Here is a 21,276-nt window from a genome sequence, read left to right as displayed (position 1 = left end):
TAGCCCATTTTCATGCCTGGAAAAATTAACACAAACTTGAAGATTACTTTTCTCTCCTTAGGAAAGGACTTTGGCTGTCATGCCTATTGTTTTTGTACTTTCTAACAACTGCTAAAATACATGATGCACCATTTATGTGCCTGCGTGTGTGTAGAACTTGTAAATAATTAATGTTTTACTTTACCATTTGGCCTCTTCGTGTAACTCCAAAATGAGGACAATAAAATTCTGCTAAATTATTAATTCACTGTGAAATTGAAACAACCAACATAAATTAAGCACAGAAAATGGTTCCTTTTCCCCTGTGGGAATCAAAGCAGTGAACACCACTGGGTAACAGCAAGGGAGCTGAATGGACCAGATGATTTATAGAATCATTTAGATGGGAAAGGGCTTCTGTGGGTATCATCTAGTCCAACCACTTGCTCAAAGCCAATCTACTTATTAGAGTCATGCTTGGTTGAGTCTTGAATGCCTCCAACAGCGGAGATGATCCAGGACGGAGACATTCAGGAGTTTCCTGTGTCCATGGGTATATAGACTGGGCACATCAGACCTTTTGCCTGGCTGGCTGATGGATTTTGGTGGTACTCTGCAGTGTTAGAAGTTTTCCTGCAGGTTAAAACCTTTGCAGCAAGGTGTACAGGTGCTCCAGTGCAATTGTGGCAGAGCAGAAAATATTGCAGCTCACACTAATGGATCTTTCATAGATCAAGCTTCAGTGACTTTATGAAGGCTTCTAGGTCTTGCAACTTAAAATAATTTGTTTGTGTCAATTTTCATAGTAACCCATTGTTTCTTTTAGTTATTTACTGTGGGGTTTTTTGTTTTGCCATGTTAATATGATATATATTGTAGTAATTGTCACAGATTGTTTTAAATGTTTAAAGAGAATTAAAGGATTGAACATAGGGAAATGTGGCAAGATATTATTAGTATCCAGAACAGCAGCAAAGTCCAGGCATGTAGGTGCAAAGCAGAGCAAAATATAATTTGTGGTGTAATAAAGTGCCTTATAAACTAAAGTTAACCCTGTATTCTGCAAAATTTCTGCACTCTGTAACAGCCTTTTCTCTGATACTGCTTTGGTTTTGATCTGGATTTATTTTGATTTGAGAGCAGCTGGGGAGTTCTGAAATACTTGAGTGTTGTATATATTTAACATGAACTGCAGTATCTGTGCTTTTTTTGTTTTGTTTTCTTACCTGCTTCTCACTTCTGGGATATATCTGGGAATCCTGTGCATTCTTCTGAAGGAGAAAGTCAGTTTTCATAATGCTTTCTGTACGCCCTGCTTGTATTTGAGGATGAAAAATAAAAAAAATTCTCACGCAGACCTGTACGTAACTAATAGAGGTGCCTGGTGCTGATGGCCTACACATCACAAATCTGAGCAAAGGTTACTCCTATGACCAAGTCCCTGATTTGTGTTGGATTGCACAAGGAGAGGACCAGTTCCCTGGATGATCCTGTGCTTGGGTTTGGCATTCCAATACTGATTCTTGAACATCCTGCTCTGCTAACTGCTGTCATCCACCCAGGGGAAATGCTGGACGTTGTTTGGGAAGCAAATCACTTTTTCTGTGGGGATGTGTGCAGAAACTAAAATACATACAGTTTAAATGCACAGGGATGGGATGTATGACATGGTGGATAGAGTACTAGTCACCTGGAAGAGATGCCAGCTTTCTGGAGCTGATCACCCTCCTTAAAGATCCCAGCTGCTGCATCCCTGAGACCAAGTCCTCAGTATCAGTCTTTTAGTGGGAGCACTTGTGCCCCTCTTCCTCAATAGTTCCATCTTCAGTGTCATCATCATCTTCCTCAAACAAGCTGAAATTGATTAAGTCAGCTTGGTGATGAAGGCTGAACCAATGAGATAATGTTTTTAGTGATAAGACTTTTCAGAAAGAAATCCTTAATGGAGAGTAGAGCATGCCTGTGTAACATTTCTTCTGTATAAAAAAGGAACACAAAAAACCTGCTGTCACAGTGCTATCTTTACTGACAGCATTTAGAATGTCTGGAAAAAAATAATCTGCGAATCCAAATGTAACAAAGGAGATCCAAAGTTGGGAGGGAGAAAGGGACTATTAGCTGGGATTAACTGTTGGTTTTATGGCTCTACAGCTGTGGGGACCCTCACTGTGTGCCCTTGGCAGGCTTTAGTCACATCAGAGAATGTGCAGGCTGAGGTATAACCTATGATTTTTTGGTAATGTCATGACTTTTTCTTTCTCAGTAGCTTACATACTAGCAATGTTATTTCCCCCAGAGTTTCCATGCTGTATGACCATGTCAAGAGAAGCCATGATTTCATCACTGCTTATTTCTACTTCGTATATTTTATTCACAAAATCTTCAGTGTCTTTCAACACATTTTCATGTAATGATTTCTTTGGCAATTGTAACTCCAATGATGTATTTACCCATTGTGCCTTTATTTGGGTTCTGAGTGTATAGCCATTAATAGTCATTATTAATGCTATTAGTGCTATTTTATTTTATTTATTATATAGTGCTATTTGATGAAATCGTGAACATCTCAGCTGAAGAATCCAAACACAAGGATGTTTTGCAGTACTATTTTGGGAAATATTCATTAAATCATAGACCCAACCTGGAAATCAATAGATAATTAAAATTTCAGCAGCTTTCCACATGCCCCTTTGTGTACCATCGTATTTGACTTCTTCAACCGGGAGGCACATCACGTGTCTCTGCTCTGCGTGTCCTACCTGGAATGTATCCATGCATAATTCACTGTTAGGCTGCACAAATGCAAATGCCCACACAAAGGAAGCAAGGAGTCACTGAGAGCAGGAATCCTTCTGGCAGCAGTATGGAGTCAGGTCAAAGTGCCTGTGTGGTTGTGGCTGTATTCAGTGTTGGTGCTTGTTGGTAGGATGCTATACATGGAATAATTTTCTCAGTCTTTTTAAAGGTTACAGTTACAGTAACTGCATATCATACAGCATTTATTTTAGGTTTTCAGAAAGAAATCATTGATTCTTAATTCTCAAAGAAATTTTCACTACTCAACTGAAGCACTGACTTGTAGTCCTTTGTAGTTCCAGATGGTGTAAAGACCCTTGGTCTCTTTCTCTCACTGTGTTTAGATATATTTGCTTGCATGTCTTTAATTATGACTGTGTAAATAAAATATGTCTACTAAAACTGAGTAGCTGATAAGCAGAATGAATCAAACTGACTCTGAACAAACTAAAATTTTGACTGTTTAGGAAACTGATGAACATCCCACCAGAAATCCCTTCATCCCAGTTCAATTAAGCATGCTTATCTGTACACAGAAAAAATCCTGTTTTGCTAGACACTGCCAGGAGCATCATAAAAATCAGCAGTTAGTGAATGTTCATTAGTATTATGAAAATCTCATTCCTTCTCCAAACACTTACATGATTTATCTCTATAACCATTCCAGAAGATTGCAGTACACAGCCTGCTGTGCTGCAGCCTGACAGTAACCTGAGGAAAAGTGTATGAAGTTCTCACAGCCTAGGGATTTTTGCAGCATTTTTGATAGGTCCCTAAAAGGTATTACTTACAGCTGCATTTAAGCTTTGTAAAGTATTAATAGCACTACTTCTTCTGCACTGAGTGGATTACTGCCATATACATTTGTAATTGGTGTAACAGTGCATGCAGAAGAATTTCAAGGCAGCCGCTCAGCTGAAAACTCCCTTGTTTTATTAATAGCCCATTCATGAAGAGACTAAGAGAGGATTGTGAAAAGTGTAGAAGAATTGAAGTCTGATAACAGAAGCTGTTAGAACTAAGCAACTGAGAAAACTTTTCAGAGGAAGAAAATTTAGGGTAGCAGAGACTGAAGGCTGAAAGGGTGCTCCTGGCCTGTGACAGCACTGCAAGACAACATCCTCTGTTTATATAGGTGCTCAGCAGTGATTTCCTTCTGTAGATATTAGATTACTGACAACACCTGAAGCTGTAGCCAGGGCCCACCCCTGCTGGGAGCTGTCTGGATGCATTGATCCAGCAGTGGTCTATACAAAGTTTTTGTATTCCACAGTTGTCAAAGGTATCATCTGCGGAAAATGCCCTTCTGAAAATCGTGGGGTTTGCATTTTTCTGGCCCTCAGCAAAATCAGCCCGTATTGAGCAATTGAGAAGTGTGTTCCCAGGTGCTCTGTCTCCCTCAGAGAAACTAAGGAAGTGCAGGTTTCTTTAGTGAGTTCATTGTTTGCTAATCTCAAATGCGGCAGATCTGGTTGGGGAAAGCAGCAGTGTCTGTCTAGAGTGTAAATGCATTCAAACCCCTCCTCTGCCTGCTTCTGCCAGAACTCAGCCTGACGGGGAAGTACTGTGTACCTGCTGTACTTGTTAAAAGATATAACTTTTGAAGTAGAATGCTATTTTGAGCATAATCAAAGATTCCTAAATGCCAGCCAGAGTTTTTCCAATGTCAAATTTTGTTTCTCTCTTCCCCAGCTCATTCTGCACAGAGCTGTTTGCTGGAAGGTCAGTCAGTGTTGTTGACTGCACGTGTTACTGATTCTATACATTCATATGTGTTTGCATAGGCATGTATATGCACATATTAGATGCAGGTGATTTTTGAACAGACCTTTCACTAACTCTGTATATATATATACAATGTATAACTCAATATATAAAGTCAGCTACTGATCCTGAGTCCCTGAGTTGGATTATTAGCTGGTACACAATGGGAACGACTACTGTGCCTCAGGGTGTATGCGCAAGGAATGGCTGATAAGCCCAAAACCAAAGTATCTTTATAGGACATAGTCAATAAAACTGTATTTGATAAACCATTTTAAGCCACTTCTTTTTGCTGTCAATTGTTTTATCTGATTATCATCAGCAGGTTCCTCTTGCAGTGACTCCACAATGTGCAGACACCAAAGGTCTCCCAACACTTGCTTTCTCCTTGTCTTGCTGTAAAAATCCATTCTCTACAGGCCCCCACCTGCCATGGTTTCCTCCCTCCCTTGCACTGGGCTCACAGAGCAGCAGCAGATGGGTGCTAAACTGTGGCTGGGTGAAAGTAGGGGTCCACATGAAGCTTAGGACTGAAATAATTTCTAGGAGCTTCCTACGGGAGCAGTTTCCTCTTGACATGCTTTCGCTTCTGACCAAAAAAGGTAGACCTCATATCTCTGACAGATCTGTTCAGTCACAACCTCTAACTGTCACCTTCCAGGTAATTTTACCTGGTAGAATTTAAGTATTATATTGAGCTGGTGGTGGCAGTTGCCTAATTAGCTCCAATATCACAATGCATTTACCTCTTGCTTTGCATTGGCACTGGATACTAATCAGGCTTTCCCCATCCTCTGACCTCCTGGCCTTTGTCAGTGTATATGCAATTTCCTTACTCTTTCTCAGAACATCCCTGAAGTTTTGAAATTGATTGCTATTTGCCTTCAAAAGTGAAAGGGCTTGAATTAAAGGACAAAGTGGAAGTGCTGTCTTGTTAGATGTTAAACCTCACTTCATGTGGCTGATCATGAAGAGACATTCTCCTCTAGCTATTTCTCTGATCCACTGTGATTTTCAGAGTATTTTCTATTGCTAACGGTGAAGGAACTTGTTCTTTTGGAGATGGGTTGCATTTATTGCTAACCCTCAGGAGATTCAGAGATACAATATAAGATTACCTAAATTAGAGAGACAGATGTTAGGCTTTAAAAGCTTTTTGTTATCTTGACAGTTAAGTGTTAACACTTCCAGAATATTGAAACCCTACTCTTATATGTTGCAAATTTTTGTTTGTTTGTTACTGTACATGTAATTATGAAACACTCAGTATTAGGTTTAGGATTTATTTTAGTTTAATTTCTTTGAGACATCTTTCTGCTGTAAAGAAAGACTGGCAGAAGTGGTTCAGCAGCATTATGTGCAAGTATAAATAGAATGCAAGCTGTCCATTTATCTCAGTCCTGATCTACTTATATTCATCTGATGCTTATTACAGTTGTGGTTTGTCTCTGAGCAGATACATGCAGTTAGGATTAAGCTTGGACAACTAACCTAATTCGCTCTTGTAACTCGCTCTGGTAGCTTAATTCAGGGTTTCTCTCTAAATTTCTTGTGATAGCAAATAATTCTTCAAGCTCCCAGCCCTTAATAAATCAGCATCGAAATATTAAGAATGTTTAATGCTGTCTATGTTTTTATGAGATACTGAGTTTGTTTGCAGTGGGTTTTAGGTTCACCCAGATATATCTTCATTCATGCCTATTTCTGAAATTTCTTCCCACTCCAGCTTCTGCTGCTATGTAATGGTGTTTTATTAAATATATTTTCAGATGACAGATTCTCTAGAATACTCGATGGGACCCCTTTGTGAACCTTGTTGCTAGAATGTTCTGCTAGAGTAGTCTGAAAGTGAAATATAAGCACATCTGTCCAATTTTAACAAGCATAAAAATAATAAAGGCAAATGATTGTACCTAAAGTTTATATTAATCTCGTCCACATTGAGAAAGGAAGATTCAGTCTTTTCTTGTATTTCAAGAATCTAGAATATCCATGAAATAATGATTTATTTCTTGCATATTCAGACAGGTTTTCTGATAATTTTCACTCTACAAGATCCCTATGGGATTTGTGGATGTCGAAATATCGAGCTTTGCATCTTTAACATCTCAGCTACATTTTCTTTTTCATTTGAAATCAGCCTCTCGTTGACTATTGTTTTAGCTTAGTGACTGGCCTCTGGCATAGATTAATCTTTGTCAACTTGTTTTCAGTTTTAAAAATTAACACAACCAACTTGCAGTAATTCAGCACTTATATAGGGTTATAAAAAAAGCTCAGGACTAAGCATAATAATAATCAGTACCAACTTGTGTGTGGGTGTTCAACTCTATAAAATAACTTACTCTTCAGATTAGAAGTAACTTGTATATTACATTTTAATGTGTGCCAAAAAATCAGTTTGTACAATAATGTAGCATGAGTCCAATTTATCTTTCTGTTTATGACTGTTCTCAACAGAATGAGTAAGTATGCAGGACATAATTGATGATACATGATTTAAAGAGAAAAATCTAAACAACATTTTCACTTTTCCTCCCCCTCATTTCATTTCCACTGTTACTGCAAGTGTGCTGATGCTGGAAGATCTACATGGCAAGATTTAGCTTGTATGAGCCCTTATATTTGCTTTTAGAAACTGATCCAAGAAACTATAATTTCTTAGCTCTGTTTACGTGTATGGTAGATGGAAATCCCCATATAATTTTCAGAGTTCTTTATGTTCTTCATGTGAGATCAGTCCTGCAGCTCTCTGGGTCATTACTGGGGATGTTAAGGCACTTCTGATACTGGAGTTTCTCCCTTCTCACGAGATCTTCAGGGAAAACGAGTGGGTGAGTGGAATATACAGATTGCACAGATGGACTCTTGTGCCCTGTGTGTGTGGTGAGATCTTGAATTGCATGAGACCTGCCATGTTTCTGGTCTGTGAGATTGTACTTTTTTCCCGAAAAAAATGAGGTCTACAGTAGGTGAAACAGCAGAGCCAGTGGCAGTGGCTTATCGGAAGATATGAGGAAGTGTGGAGAAATGGAATACATTTAGAAAAAACTCTAAAACAGTGATGATTCTGCTGCCAGAGCATCCTGCTGTGTACAGCTAGGAGGGATACATGCTCCTTAATGTGACTCTTTCACCACCACATCAAATGTGAGGATGTAAGGAAGGGCCTGTAAATAATTGTTGGGATTTGGAGGCAAAATCGCAGTAGGGCGTTTGAGATGTCCTGTAAAGATAAGGCCGCTGAACAAACAAAAAGATCAAATGGAGCATCAGGAACATTTGGTGGTGAAGACAGTGATGGCATCTTAATTTAATGATTCCCAAGAAAACTTGAAGTTACTGTTTTAAAGTATTTTGTGAATCCCTGGGAAAGGAGGAATCAGAGAGAGTGTACAGCTGTAATTCAGTGAGGCTGCTTCTCTAGTCAATGTGCAGCACTGCCTGCAGTCAGGAACAGAAACCTGGAAATGAAGCATGAGAAAAATAAGCCCTATTTCATTGCCATGATTGTGTTGATTCCATCAGGCTGTCTGCAGTCCTTTAAAGATAATTGGAGGGGTGTTACCCACTGAATGTTGCTGTTTATGTGGTGTGAGATAGGTGCAGTCTAGTTGGTTCTGCCAACTAATACTCAAAGAATATTGCTGTCTATAACCACTGGCGTAATTTGCTGCTGCTGTACAGAGCAGAGATGTCCTTCAAACAGGAGCTTTTGTTATAGTAATGCCAGCAACAAGGGAAAATATTCAGATTATTTTCCTGGAGATAGAAGCTGCTGCTGTTTGGAAAACAGTGCATTACACCATCTGTTTCCTTCTGATTGCACACTACCATAGCCATTGTTGTGATTAATTTCTTTGCTTCTAGGCACAAATTTGAGTGCTTGAAAGAAGATTAAAAGCTTGTTTGCGGACAGGAATGTAGCTAATGGCTAGATTTCAGTAGGATTGTGTGTACTTACCAACTTTACAGTTTAAGTCATCAATCTTCTGCATGAATTTGATATGTGAAGAAAGAAAGGAGAACATCCTTTTTCCTTCTAATAATCCTCTGCACGAATTGCTGGTTCAATTCACCATGTGCCAGTGGTGTCATCACACACTCAAAACATTGCTGGGACAAAGAGTCACTTTCCATAGAATCATGAAATCATTTAGGTTGGAAAAGACCTTTGAGATCATCAAGTCCTACTGTTAATCCAACACTGGCAGGTCCACAACTAAACCATGTCCCTAAGTGCCACATATATGTGTCTTTTTAAGTACCTTCGCTGATGGTGACTAAAACACTTCCCTGGGCAGCCTGATCCAGGGCCTGTCAAATGTTTTTGTGAAGAAATATTTTCTAGTATTCAGTCTAAACCTCCCTGGTGCAGCCTGAGGCCATTTTTTCTTATCCTGTCTGCCTCATTTTCTAGTGGGGCTTGGCTGCTGAAAGAAGATGTGTAGTTTCATCCTCATCCCACTTGATTTGTCAGAACAGGTCCTTAGGTCATGGGGCCTGTGTGCCCCAAAAGCCCCTGTTATCCTGCCAGGTAGGGGGGAAGCCCTGCTGGCTGACAAATGGCCACAGGCAGCTCCTGGTCACACTTGGTGGCTCTGCTGGGAATCTCAGCAAGGAACGCGTTGCAGTGTTGTCTCTGCTGATGTTGTTGTTACCCTTTATCTGGCCAGAACCGCTGCTCTGTGCCCCCACTGACGAGCAGCACAAGAAAAGGCAGAAAAGGCCTAATAGGGATGCTGTGCCTTACCTCAGTTCCTCTTTTGTTTGAACCCTGAGTGTGTGGTACACGGGCAGTGTGTATCGTGGTGGGGTTCCACCACTAGGCTGTTCCCGTCCTTCCTTCCTGTGAATTTCTGGGTACTTAAATAATCTTGAAAAGCCTTTGAAAAATTACATCCAGGACATGTAACACAGCTGCAGTATGCAGTGGTCCATCTGCTTGATATAATGAATCTGCAAAACAAGTTATGCAAAGATACTTGCATGAAACTCATCTGTTCCTAATTATTTTTTAAAATATTTTTCTTGGTTGTCACATTTCAAGATTGTCACATTTGTCCATGATTTCATGTCAAAAGTTGAACCTCTTCCAGCTAGGACTGTAACAATTCTCCTCTGTTAACACAGTGTATGCAAACTAATATTTTGTAATAAGGTATTTAGGATTTATTTCAATGTGACTTACTTAAAGATTGTCTTTTTGAATTTGCTTTCAGAGTAATAGATGATGCATCATATTTAAAAACACTTCTTTGGGGTGATGTGCAGATGGTATATATTTGGGTTCTGGCAGATCTGTGGCCATACAGGACATAGTTAAACAGAATTGAGAGGAAAATCTTGACTGCCAAGTAAAGCAGCATTATCAATTTCCTCTCTCCTGCACTGGAAGAGACAGGGGGAGCAGACAGTGTAGGGTTTCCTGATATGTTTTAAGAAAGCCTGGGATTCATTTCCCCTCCCTTCCTTCCTATTAGCTGTTTGTTAACTCCCAGGAAGACCCAGATTTTTCTCGTAAGACCTCTCTGCTCACATATTCTGGAAACGGGCTCTGCCTTTGAAGGGCTCAGTCCTCTGTGCAAATAGAGGGGGAGGAAGAGGAGGTGTATTGATCAGGGAAGTCTGACTTTGGGCAAATGAACTGAAGAGGAGTTTCTAATTGACAGCATTGCATTCACAATGGTATTTTCTTTTAATTTGCTGGCATGAGCATAGCACTTGTCCCTGAAGGATACCAGGTGCTGAAACAAAAGTAGGAAATGCAGCAAGTGTCAGTGTGAGATTTCTGACTTGGGAGTGTGGAGCTGTGAACTCACAAGCAAGACTGGAAAGTTAAAAGAAAGATGTTCAACTTGCCTTTCTTCAGGAGAAAGCCTGCAAGTCTCTTTGCCACAGCCGAGCATCCCTCATGTTAAGGAGAAGGACTTGAAGAAGGAGGTGATTTTACCAGCTACTTGAGATGAGCATTGGTGTTGGATCTCCCTGTGCAGCTGGAGGGCATTGACAACCTGGAGGTTGTGTGGGGGCTTTCTTTCATCCTAATACACAGGGCTGGATATAGTTATTTTGGATAAAACACTAAAAAATCAGACTGTTTTGCAGCTTTTTTTGTTTTTTTAAAATGTCTCTTGCTAGTCTGACCTCCTTGTGTGAGGAGCTGTGACTTCTTTATTCATACCGATCACACTGAAAGGAGACTGAAGCTGTGGCAATTTGTCCTGTCTGCTGTGTGCAGCATGCTAGGAACTGAGAGGATGTTGCAGCTTCATGCAGAAAACATCTTGGTATTTTCAGTGCATTAACTGCAACCGATCTTTCTTTTTCCTTCCTAGTGGAACTAGGTACTGGTTCCTGAAGAAACTCATATACAATACAAGTAACTGCACTGCACCCTCTTCCAGGACTTTAAATCTGAGGTCTTTTTCCTCATTTTTGAGATCTTCTGACAAAGAAATTTCATGCTCCATTGACATTTAAAAACAAAATCTGAGTATTTTTCAGTGTGTTAAAAGAGAGTTATTCTAAAGAGGAGATCTTTTATTTCCTTTGCTGAACGGTTTGGGGAAGATACACCCATGTCTCAACGCCGCCTTTTAAGGGAAGGACATGAAAGTCCTTTTAGGATCCTACAAAGATTCTTCCAAATCCCTCATGGCAGAAGGCACTCAAGAAATAACCCACATCAAATATGCTCTGGTGAGGTGAATGTAAAGGTGATCCTGTAGTATGATGTGTGTGTACACAGAATGTTGCAACTAACTGGAGCAGAATTTGAGTTGAATATGAGCAGCAAGCAGCCTAGGATTTGTGTTACTGATTTTTTTCAACTGATAATTCTTACACGAATAAGTGGGTTTTTTCTGCAAGTGTACTCATACAGGGATCCAGCAACTGTTACAGTTAAAAAATACAAATCTTTATCAATATTAGGTATTAGTCATGATAGTAATTACTCCCTGTCACCAGTACCTACTGGAGAAAAACACCATACCTTGTTTTTTCTTGTATTTCTAGGTGTGTGACTGTATCTAGCATAGATTTGAAAGCTTTACATCAGCTCTTCTTTTATGTTCTAGAAGAACATTGCTTGAGTATTCCTCTCCTGGAATGTATACCTATTTACGCAGGAGAAAATATTTATAACTGTACTCAAAAAATCAAGAAGCCTCTAATCACATCTGTAAGGTGCTAAATTTAGGACTTGCCACCACTTACTCAGTCTCAAAATCTGTTTCGTACAGTATGTGTTAGTGCGACTGATAATTATATAATCTTTGTGTTTAGTAAAGCTACACTTTGTTTTTTTCTTTTTCTCTGAAATAAGTTAACCCTGACTGACTAAGATAAGCTGAAGTAGATTTTTCAGTAATAAATTAAAACTTTATTGTTTTCTTTATGCACAGTGACCTATTATGATTTAAAAAAAAAGAAAAGGGATTTTTTTTGTTTCTTTTTAAATTAATTTGGAAATATACATCAACATAAACTAAGCTACCTTTGTTAGTTTTCAAGGCTTTTCAGCAATCCTTTCTTTGATGTTGACATTTACTCTTAAGAAAAAACCCCAAAAAACTAAGAGAAAAATGCCTCTCTAGTGATTTGGTGTTCTTACACCTTCATTTGTACTATGCTAACTGAGTCTTTTGTCATCTATTGTGTTTGGAATTAAAATTATAAAGGTTTTTAATAATTTTTTTAATATAACTTCTGAAATTTAAATCTTTTACCTTTCCTGACTTAGCAATTCTGGGCATTTGTGAGGCCCAGATTTGGTACTTTTAGGAGTGCTTACTAGTAAGTTATCTAAATCTAACAATTAATTCTATTCAGCTGAGACTTGAAAAAGTTTTGATGAAAATTGTGGTTAATAACGATAAAGAAAAAATAAGAAAAAATTTGTAGCATTTTAACCTTATGGAATGCCATCTTGAAAGCAAAACAAAACAAGATCTCCTCAAATTTCAGACTTACTTTCATGTAGGATTCAACTAGCAATTGTAGCACTCACGCTGCAGTCAAGTCCATAGTGTAGCCATGAAAGCCACTACTTTCACCAAGTACTTTATGATACTTATGGTTTTATGAGTTTCAAGCACCTGCTGGCCTTCCTTAATGGATTGGAGCTAATCCAAAGTATAGGCAAAGCATTGACTACATAGGAGAAAAACACACATTGAATATATTGAATTCTTTCTAATAGATAATATTCCTAATTTTTGTCTGGATTCCTTTAGGCCAAGATCCTTAATGTAAATCTTGTAATGATATGCAATCATGTCTAACTTACATCTTCCTTTCACTATTTAGAGGTGTGTGTATCGTCAGAAAATAGTATGTTTCTGTAGGAAGCTGTCTGTTCTGTCTCCCACCCATCTTTATTATTATTCTAAAACTCTTTTTGATCATGTGGCAGCCTTTTCTGTTTGAAGTCTTCAAGCATGTAAAAATTCTGTTTCCTTTCCTTCCTGTTACCCACTTTATGTTGACAGTAGGAAAGCAATTATAGGCTTTTAATGTTAAACTTGTATATCCACTAAGAATTACTCTATTGTTTTGGTCAAAAGGTTTATGGCATTTTGGACTGATAGGAGTTTTCCTGCCTTCCTGGTTGCAAACCTCAGCTTTCAGTGGCACTTGCAGACAAATGTTACACAGAAGGTGGATCAAAGTTTTAGATTGTGGAAAGGGAGAGATATTCCAGCCTGGGAACATTTCTGTCTTGTAGCTACGCTGGGTGAAATCACAGTTTTGTCAGAATGTATTTCCAAAGTAAATGTGCATGTGATTCTATGAATCCCGTGATGTATGCATCTCCCTTCTCCTTGTGACAAAGTTGAGCTGCTCTTTCCTGTTGTCCCAAGCCTCACAAAGCTTTGTTCTCTCTTCATTAGCATCTCTGGAAATTGCCAAGAGCATATTTGCTTTGCTGTCACTTCATCCTTTCCTTGCATGTTAAAATATTTAATACAGAATATAGAAACCTTTAACTGAAAGTAAATGTCCTAGTTCATATATTGATTTTGCATTACCTTATTTACCTTAATAAGGGAAGCTGGGCTGGCTTCTAGAGTCATCATACTTCATCAAATCCATCTCTGTTTTATTTTCATTTTAACAAAGCAGACTATTTACTTACAGTTTGTTGACAGTTCGATCTGTCCTCCTTGGCCTAATCTTCATTGCACTGTTCTCTGCAGGTGTCTTTTACCCAGGGCAGGCTGATTTGCCTTTACCTGCTCATCCTGGTTGAGCCCTCGTTCTGGCAACACTTTCTCTTTGGAATGCAGACTTTGGGACCAGGTGCCATGTGGACAAGCAGGGCCCAGGCTGGTACAGTGGGTGCTGGGAGACAGCATCACATTTTCTGAATCCATCCCTGACTGTATCTTCTGTGTGCTTCTTCATCTCTGACTGCAGGCAGGTGGGGCAGCAGTGGTGGGTTTGTGGAGGATTCCGTCCCTGGGAAGCTGTGCCTCTGAGCAGTCTTCTCTGTCCCCCACCAGCAGGGGAGATTTGCCAAGGTGCTGACGTGCCCCTTGTGATGGGCATCCCAGCAAAGTGCTCACAGACCATGCTTTGAGCTTCTCCCTCTCCTTGCTTTCTCTAAGCAAATGGGAACAGTAGGTCAGCTTGAACTGAGAGCTGTAGAACAAGTCTGGCAAGCGGAGATGCCAGAGACATTTGTCTTCAGTCTGTGCTGCGCGTGGTATGGCTGGGGAGTATCTTTGGAGGCATCCTGGAGTCTGCGTCTTTTCACTCTGGATTCAGGTTGGTTTTTTCTGACAAAGATGACTGAAGCTCTAGGGCTTTCACTTGCTGTTCTAGGAGTGTGATGAATGGGTGTTTGAGGAGACTGTGTGTCACAGTCAGTCCAAAGAAGTTCTGTGAAAAGGTGCAGTGAGCAGCACTGTAGTTTGGATGTCTCATACCTAATAGGTTTTTGTAGTGAGTCAGACTGAGCTTGGTTGATCCATAACCCGAATAATCCACTGCAAAGAGTGAAGAGTCTAGAGGAAGAGCTTCTTCTTCATCTTCTGCATCACCTGTGTCAGCTAAGGGGATGCAGATGTGGTACATCTTTACCTGAAGCTGTATGAGTATTATTGTTGGATACTGGGCATTCTTGTAAGGGGAGAGGGAGTTAGCTTATGGGCAGGCTAGCAAAATGTGTGGATGCAGGAAATGTCAGATTGAACACACAAAAATAGCAAAAATATTTAAGTACCTGGAGGATTCAGTGTAGCCAAAGCCTGCCTGGAGCCTGTGTAAACACTGACATTTCTGGTCAGTGTTAAAGTCTGCCACAACAGCTGCATTACTGTTAGTACCCACATAGATAGATACAGGTGTGTGAGGCTGTGTTTACTGTTGGCTGCATTTATGCCTTTGTTTGCTGGCTTCATAAAGGTGTTTAAAAGGGATTCATTTGAGATTTTGGGTTTCCGTGCTTGAGACTTTGACTGACCTGTCCTGCTTGACATGCTCTTGCACCATTCCAATCAGAAAGATGGAGAAAAGAATTAGGTGTGAATCCATAGCATAGGTGATAAACTGTACCTGTGAGTGAACAATTCAGTATGACTAGTTCCAGATAGCATTGTGGATATCTGCATGAAAAACAGTTTTGCTTTGCCTTGTTAAAGCCTGACATGAACAAAAATATGCTAAAGGCTTATGCTTATATAGACTGTATCAGACACTGGGTGTATCAGCAGTCTGTAAATATTCAGGGCTGGGTCACAAGGGGAGAACACTATAATTAAAGAGATAATTACAAGAACAATGGCATTAGTGGGGGAAAATATATTTGTAAAGTCATCTTGTGCCACCTGTTGTATTTATGGAACAAAGTTCAGGTAATACAAAAACTCTTACCTTCTCGGGGCAGTTTGTTCTGAGCAGGGGAAGGGAAAAGTGGACCTCTTTTTTCTCTGATGATGAATCAGAGAGGAATTTCAGTAGCAGAAATGAAGAGTTATTATTTTTTCTCGGAATGGTGTTCATGGCTGGACTTCGTCGCTCAGGGTAAGTTGGCTTACCTTATAATAACTCCTACATCTTGTAAATGTAAACAGACCTGTGTAGTCTGCTAAGTCAGGGTGTGTAAGGTGTGTGGCTTGAGGCTGTGCTCTGGGGAGTATTTTAAACATGTATTATATCAGCCAAAAACCCCCATGTATTTCAAGAGTCTTAATATAAACTTTGCTAGCTCCTTGATTCTTGAAAGTACACACTGTGCATAGAAAACACATCATTGGAGAGTCTGAGTGATAAATGGTAGTGTTTGGGTTGTACTTCAAAACCTTTTCCCAAAGGAAGTGAAACATCAGGTATTTTAGGATTTAAATATTCATATAAGGTTTTTATAGACCTTTTTTTTTCAGATAATATTCCTCAAACTTATTACCATTTAATAACTGTGATGTACATGATTGATTTATTTGGCTTAGGCAAGTTACTTAGTGAAAAGTGAGTGCATCAGCAAAATCAGACTCAGCTGACATCCTTGTGAAGACAGAAAAGGTCCCAAGCAGGATGTCCATCAAAAGTGAACTGTTTCTTCCCTGAAGTAATTTTTAGAGCATCATCATACAATTTAATAGGGATATGTTCAGTATGTTTTCTGATAAAGAGGTTATTACTATTCAGATACCAGTTCAGCAACATTGGCAAATATTTTTCTTCCTTCACTGAAGTGTCTGTATTAGCCTGTCCTATAAATCTGAGGGACCTTAGCTTCCTTTTCTTTTAATATGCTTTTTTTTGGCGCTTTTTTTTAAATATAAAAATCTCTGGTTTTTGTGTTACGAAGTAAAAGTGAAGGAACTGCATGATTAGAGAAGTGTATTTTGCAATACATTAAGATACATGCTGTGATAGAAAGTAGAAATATCTAAAAAGCATTACATTATCAGCAGATTTGGGAGATTGGTCCCACTCAAAATTCCTGAAATTGCTTATTATGTCCTATTTTTGTGTTAAAAAAGTGATTTGAATAAAATTAGTACATTCTGAATTGTGCTATTGTAAAAGTTACTGTTTCCAAATGTTTGGTGCCCTAATTCAGAGGAAAGGACGTGACTTCTCCAGCTGTGTGCATAGTAAGGAAGGAATATGGTTTGGGATACTGCTATACAGACCACCACTTTTAGGCTCCTGGATGATGATTCTTCCAGGAAAACAAAGACTTTTAAGAGTCTTCAATAAGCTAGAGACACACACAGAACTTGGGGCAATACAAGACTGTGCCTCTAGGCTCCTCTTCCAGATCCACACTGACTGAACTGCTCCCTCCATGAACCTGCTCCCCTGGACCTCTTCAGCCTCTCCTTTTCCCTGTTTGCTAAGATTTAAGTTGTCTGTGTGTTTTCTTACCAGGAACAGACTATTCCAAGGGTGATTGCTGTGTGACAGACATTAGGGATTGCACATGTGAATGGAGGAAAAAATGTGAAAAATATTTCTGTCACTTCAGTGCATGTAAAATGAATCCTCCGAAAATGAAATCTGACTGTGCCTTTGACTCTTGAAATGGGGGAAAAATGTCTTCCTGACCATTAGTGCTATTTGAAAAAGCTCATTTAATTAGAGGGTGTAGCTGTCTATGACATTATACCATAATAGGCAGTGAGCTAGAAGGAATTTGTATTTTTCCTGCTTTCATGGCCACAGAAAAATATGTGAAAAAAAATATAATGCAATAGTGGAAAAAAAGAACTTAGAGTTGCCCTGATCAATAATCTCTGAGACTTAGCTTCTATAATTTAGAATAAAAATTACTTACTTTTCTTATACTTTTGCTTTTCCACATGGAGAATTGTCAACAAGTAGATATTTACTCTCTGGGCAGAACCAGTCCTGGAGCCAGGATGTAGCTTTATTTACTCCCTTTATCTTCTTCATTGTTCTTCCAAGAAGTTGCCAATCTCATATGCTGTTGCAATCTGTTTAGTTCTGCTGAAGTCGTGCTTAATAGGATGGTTTGCACTACTTCCTCTTACTGTGTATGCTTACAGTGTTTAACAAAATCCCACATGATCTTCAAATTAACCTCAGAGGTTAGGCCTACCTGAAAAGGTTGAACACACAGGGCCTCGTGCTGCAACAACCTAAGCCAAAAGGATCAAAGTTTATTGTAAGATTTCCAGCACTTCCTGACTAAAGCTAGCTCTTGTATTTAGTTATTTATCTTATTTTGGAGCCATTACATCTTCTTCCAAAGCAGGAAGTAGACATCAGTGCAACTTTTTTGTGTTCCATTTCTTGCTCAGTGATCTAAAAAACATCCCAAAAAAGATTTTATTTTAGTCAGCAGTTTATCCAACATCTCAGTTTGTTTCTTGCATTGGACTCGCGTATGGCATGAAACCTTCTGCAGCCTTGTTGGTTGGTGGTTTTTTTCTGAAAATAATGGCCAAGGGCAGCTGACAACTCTGGTTTTCACATGTACTTACTCTTCATTAGTATCTGTCAGCAGTATTTGGTGTTGTTGCCTGTGAGTTTGTCAACTTGCACACAATTCAGGGTGAGGGACCGAGCTGTTAAGTTCATTTTTCCTTTTGGAATGAGGCCAAAGAACTAACTGAAGGAATTGGTTTCATTAGGGACTCCTTCTTCTACCTTCTTTCCACCCTGGAGGAAAAAATGTGAGATTTTCCCACCTACACTGTTGACAGCATGCAGTGAATCTCAGCCTCATCTAGTTATTATCAGTCTTTGTAACTTCAGAGTTTCTAGTCAAGTCTGGAGCTTTTTTAAATAAAGGTCACAAAAAAGTGAGTCCAGGGACCAAGTCAGACAAAGATCTGAAGGACTCAGTGGGAATGGCTTACAGTTGTCTTTAAGTAAGGAATTCTGTCCACTTAACAAACCATAGCAGGTGGGGGAGCAATTGGGAGGGAGTGAAGCTGTAATTTCAGGTGTGAGCATTTAGTCAAGGTGACTCTTTTAGAAATTGTGTCCTGTACAATTCTTATGAAAATTTATCTTACAGTTGTCCTGGGTTACAACAGGTCTTGTGACGTGTGAATTACCTACAGTAATCTAAATCTGGACAGGGCTATATTCTGAGAACCTTTAGGAGTTTTAGATGGACAAGCTTAATAGTTGTGTTAGTGATGAGTAGTTCTCTGAATGATTCCCTCTCGTGATTTATTTCTCTGAAAAATCACTTTAGAAGTATATGGCATACAGTTTATATGATTCTGGCAGAGACCTAATGGAAGAACTCGTTTATCCATGTCTTTTGGCTTTTGGGCAAGGAGCTACTTGTATTCAAGCTCTTATTTGAAGGGAAGATGCAATATATATTGCCTTTCTTTTCATCTTCTTGCATCAAACACAAGCAACTTGTTTCATGCAGTGAGTCTGTGGAGCAGAATACTCTCTAATTCCTAAGACATCGTGATTAAAAAATAAACATTTTCTCTGCTTTAGCCAAACACATAATTCTTACCATCTTTGGTGGATTCCAAAGGTGTATATGAGAGAGTGGATAGGGATCAATACATCAGTTGTTTTTAAAGAGAGGTACTATGTGAAATGAAGAATTCAAGATGTTGCCTCTATCCTTTTATGTTAGAGAAATTTTACCTTTCTAATGCTGTTTGTTATAGCTACATTTTAGGAACAGAAACTTGAAATGTCCTTCTGAAGAGAATACAGCTCTCCTTCAAGTCTTCTTTCAAACTCTCTAGCTGCTGTCATCCAAATCTGTAGTGTTGTCTTCAGTCATTCCAACTTGATGTGCATGTGGGGCACAGGTAATGGTTTGTGTCATCTACCATGATGGCTATCAAAGACTGTTTAAGGACTTCAGGTGGAAGTACAGGTGGTGTCTACCACTTTCAATGTAAACTTTTCCCCTTTTGGTTGATAGTATTTGACCTTGGTTCTTTCTCTGATTTTTGTTTTCTGACTTCCAGCTATTGAAAATTATGTTCTTTGTCTGTAAGGTAAGTTGTAATAATATTTTTTGCAGATGTTGTCGTTTGCCTTTAGAGAGTTATTTTAGGGCTCAATTCTTTGGGAATAAAAATTCAAGATTCCAAGTTTTTTGGGGTGTTTAAAGCTAATTAGCATGTTCCCAAGTATGAGTAATGTGCACCTCAAATTGGTTCAGCACAAAACCAATCTCTGCTGCTACGTTCACTGAAAGCATTAAAGGAGGTTTGCTGGTGTGTACCTTTAATATCAAAGCCTAAAAACATAAGAACTGTTTTAGTGGCTCCCAATAAAGCCTGTCTCTTTGCCTTTGCCAAAAGAAGGACTTGGGTTTGGCCCAGCCCTTGAAATTTCTTTCTATATTCAGTTGTCTAAATACAGATCAGACTGTATGCAGAGAACTTGAGTGTGTTGGAAAAATCTGTAATGAACTTTAGGTTTTGAGGTGTCAGGAGGTTGTTTCAGGCATCATGTGCTTGGACTCAGGTAACAGCTTTCTCCCTGAAGGTGTCTAAGCCACCATTTGGCAGTGTTTAATACCTAAACAAGCAGAACTTGTCTGGGGGTTTGAAGATAAAAGTCTTAGAAAAGAGTTATGGATCCCCCAACCAGTGTTTTCCACTCTGGCATGCTTCCAGTGTGAAAAAGAGAAAAGGTATTCCCAAGCCTATCTTATTAGATGGGATTTCAGCCATTTGCCCAGCTTCAGGTCACCTCAGTTTATCCCCTTCAGCATTACAAAGTAACCCAGAATATATTTTGGGAACAAGGAGTCATAAACAGAGTAATAACAACTGTTTTCCACATTAGTTTGCTTCCTTCTCTCGGTTACAAAACGCTATTATTATTATTGTTTACATTTAAACAATGAGAATGCTCTGTCCCCTCTCCCTGTCCCAGCACAGGCCAGCCTCAAACCCTTGTGGTCCACAGGATTTTTGTGGATGCTCTCTAGCATAGTCACAGTAGCATTCTGCTGCCCTGAAGTCTCCTCTGCAAACAATGAGCTTGTTCACTCTTGAATAGTTTAAATTTTTTTAAAAACAATTTCCTCTATGTGACCATGTTTATTTTAGAAAGGAAAAAACAGAGGTTGCTCTTGTAACCTGCAAAAGGCATTGGTGCTTCAGAGAGAGAAGACATGTTTTAGAGCACAGTGCAGACAGTTAAACAAGTGAGGGGAGGCATAGTGGCATAAAATAATAATATAAAACCAGAGAAAACGTGACAAAGTAGGCTTTGCGTTGCAGTGTGCCAAATTGTGAAGTACACCAGAAATATACTGATAAGCTGCCAATCTCTGCTGTTGCATGGGAGGCAGTAACTTCAGTGGAACTGCTGCCAGAGGAGGGAACAGGCTTGCATTAGGTCTATTTCTCAGCATTCAGGCTTCAGGAGAAACTTTGGTTGCTGGTTTAAAGCACAGCACTTGATCTAAAGACCTCCTTGCAAGAGGAGTATTTGCACAAGGTCTTTATCAGCCAACTGCTGGTGGCTGCACCTGTAAACCTTTAATGCCTGTGAATTCACCCACGCAGCTGCCAGGAGGTGCCAGGCAGATGCAAGTGCTTTTGGGCAAGCTCATAACAGAGCTGAGTTTTTTCCTTCTACTCAGGTGCAATGAGAGCTTCTTTCTGCTTGCCTGAAGAAGAAAACAAGAAGTAAGCTCAATGAAATCAAGGCTTTTTACTGTTGGCTTGTGGAGAATAAAATACTTATATACTGTTAACTTCTTGAAGCTGAGCTGCTTTCTTCACTAGTTAATAAAATACGGTTATAAAAAATAAG

The 21,276-nt window shown here is 39.3% G+C and overlaps 1 protein-coding gene across 6 annotated transcripts in view; it reads left to right on the top strand.

The window, feature by feature from the left end:
* The window catches only part of MCF2L (MCF.2 cell line derived transforming sequence like), a 152,045-nt gene that overhangs the window by 48,310 nt on the left and 82,459 nt on the right, over window positions 1-21,276 (top strand). Inside the window, exon 1 of one of the 6 annotated variants that reach the window (XM_063392747.1) lies at window positions 10,124-11,241. The exons of 4 other annotated variants lie outside the window; for them this stretch is intronic. In XM_063392747.1, coding sequence (XP_063248817.1) covers window positions 11,121-11,241 — 121 coding nt within the window. In that variant the 5' untranslated portion in view covers window positions 10,124-11,120. Of the gene's footprint in view, window positions 1-10,123; window positions 11,242-15,549; window positions 15,571-21,276 lie in introns of those variants that run through there. One more of the 6 variants, XM_063392748.1, reaches the window with a different exon arrangement.

The sequence above is a fragment of the Prinia subflava genome, chromosome 3, assembly GCF_021018805.1.
Source record: "Prinia subflava isolate CZ2003 ecotype Zambia chromosome 3, Cam_Psub_1.2, whole genome shotgun sequence".
NCBI lineage: Eukaryota > Metazoa > Chordata > Aves > Passeriformes > Cisticolidae > Prinia > Prinia subflava.
The sequence above is the reverse complement of the archived record's forward strand: the minus strand, read 5'-3'. Positions and strand labels throughout refer to the sequence as shown.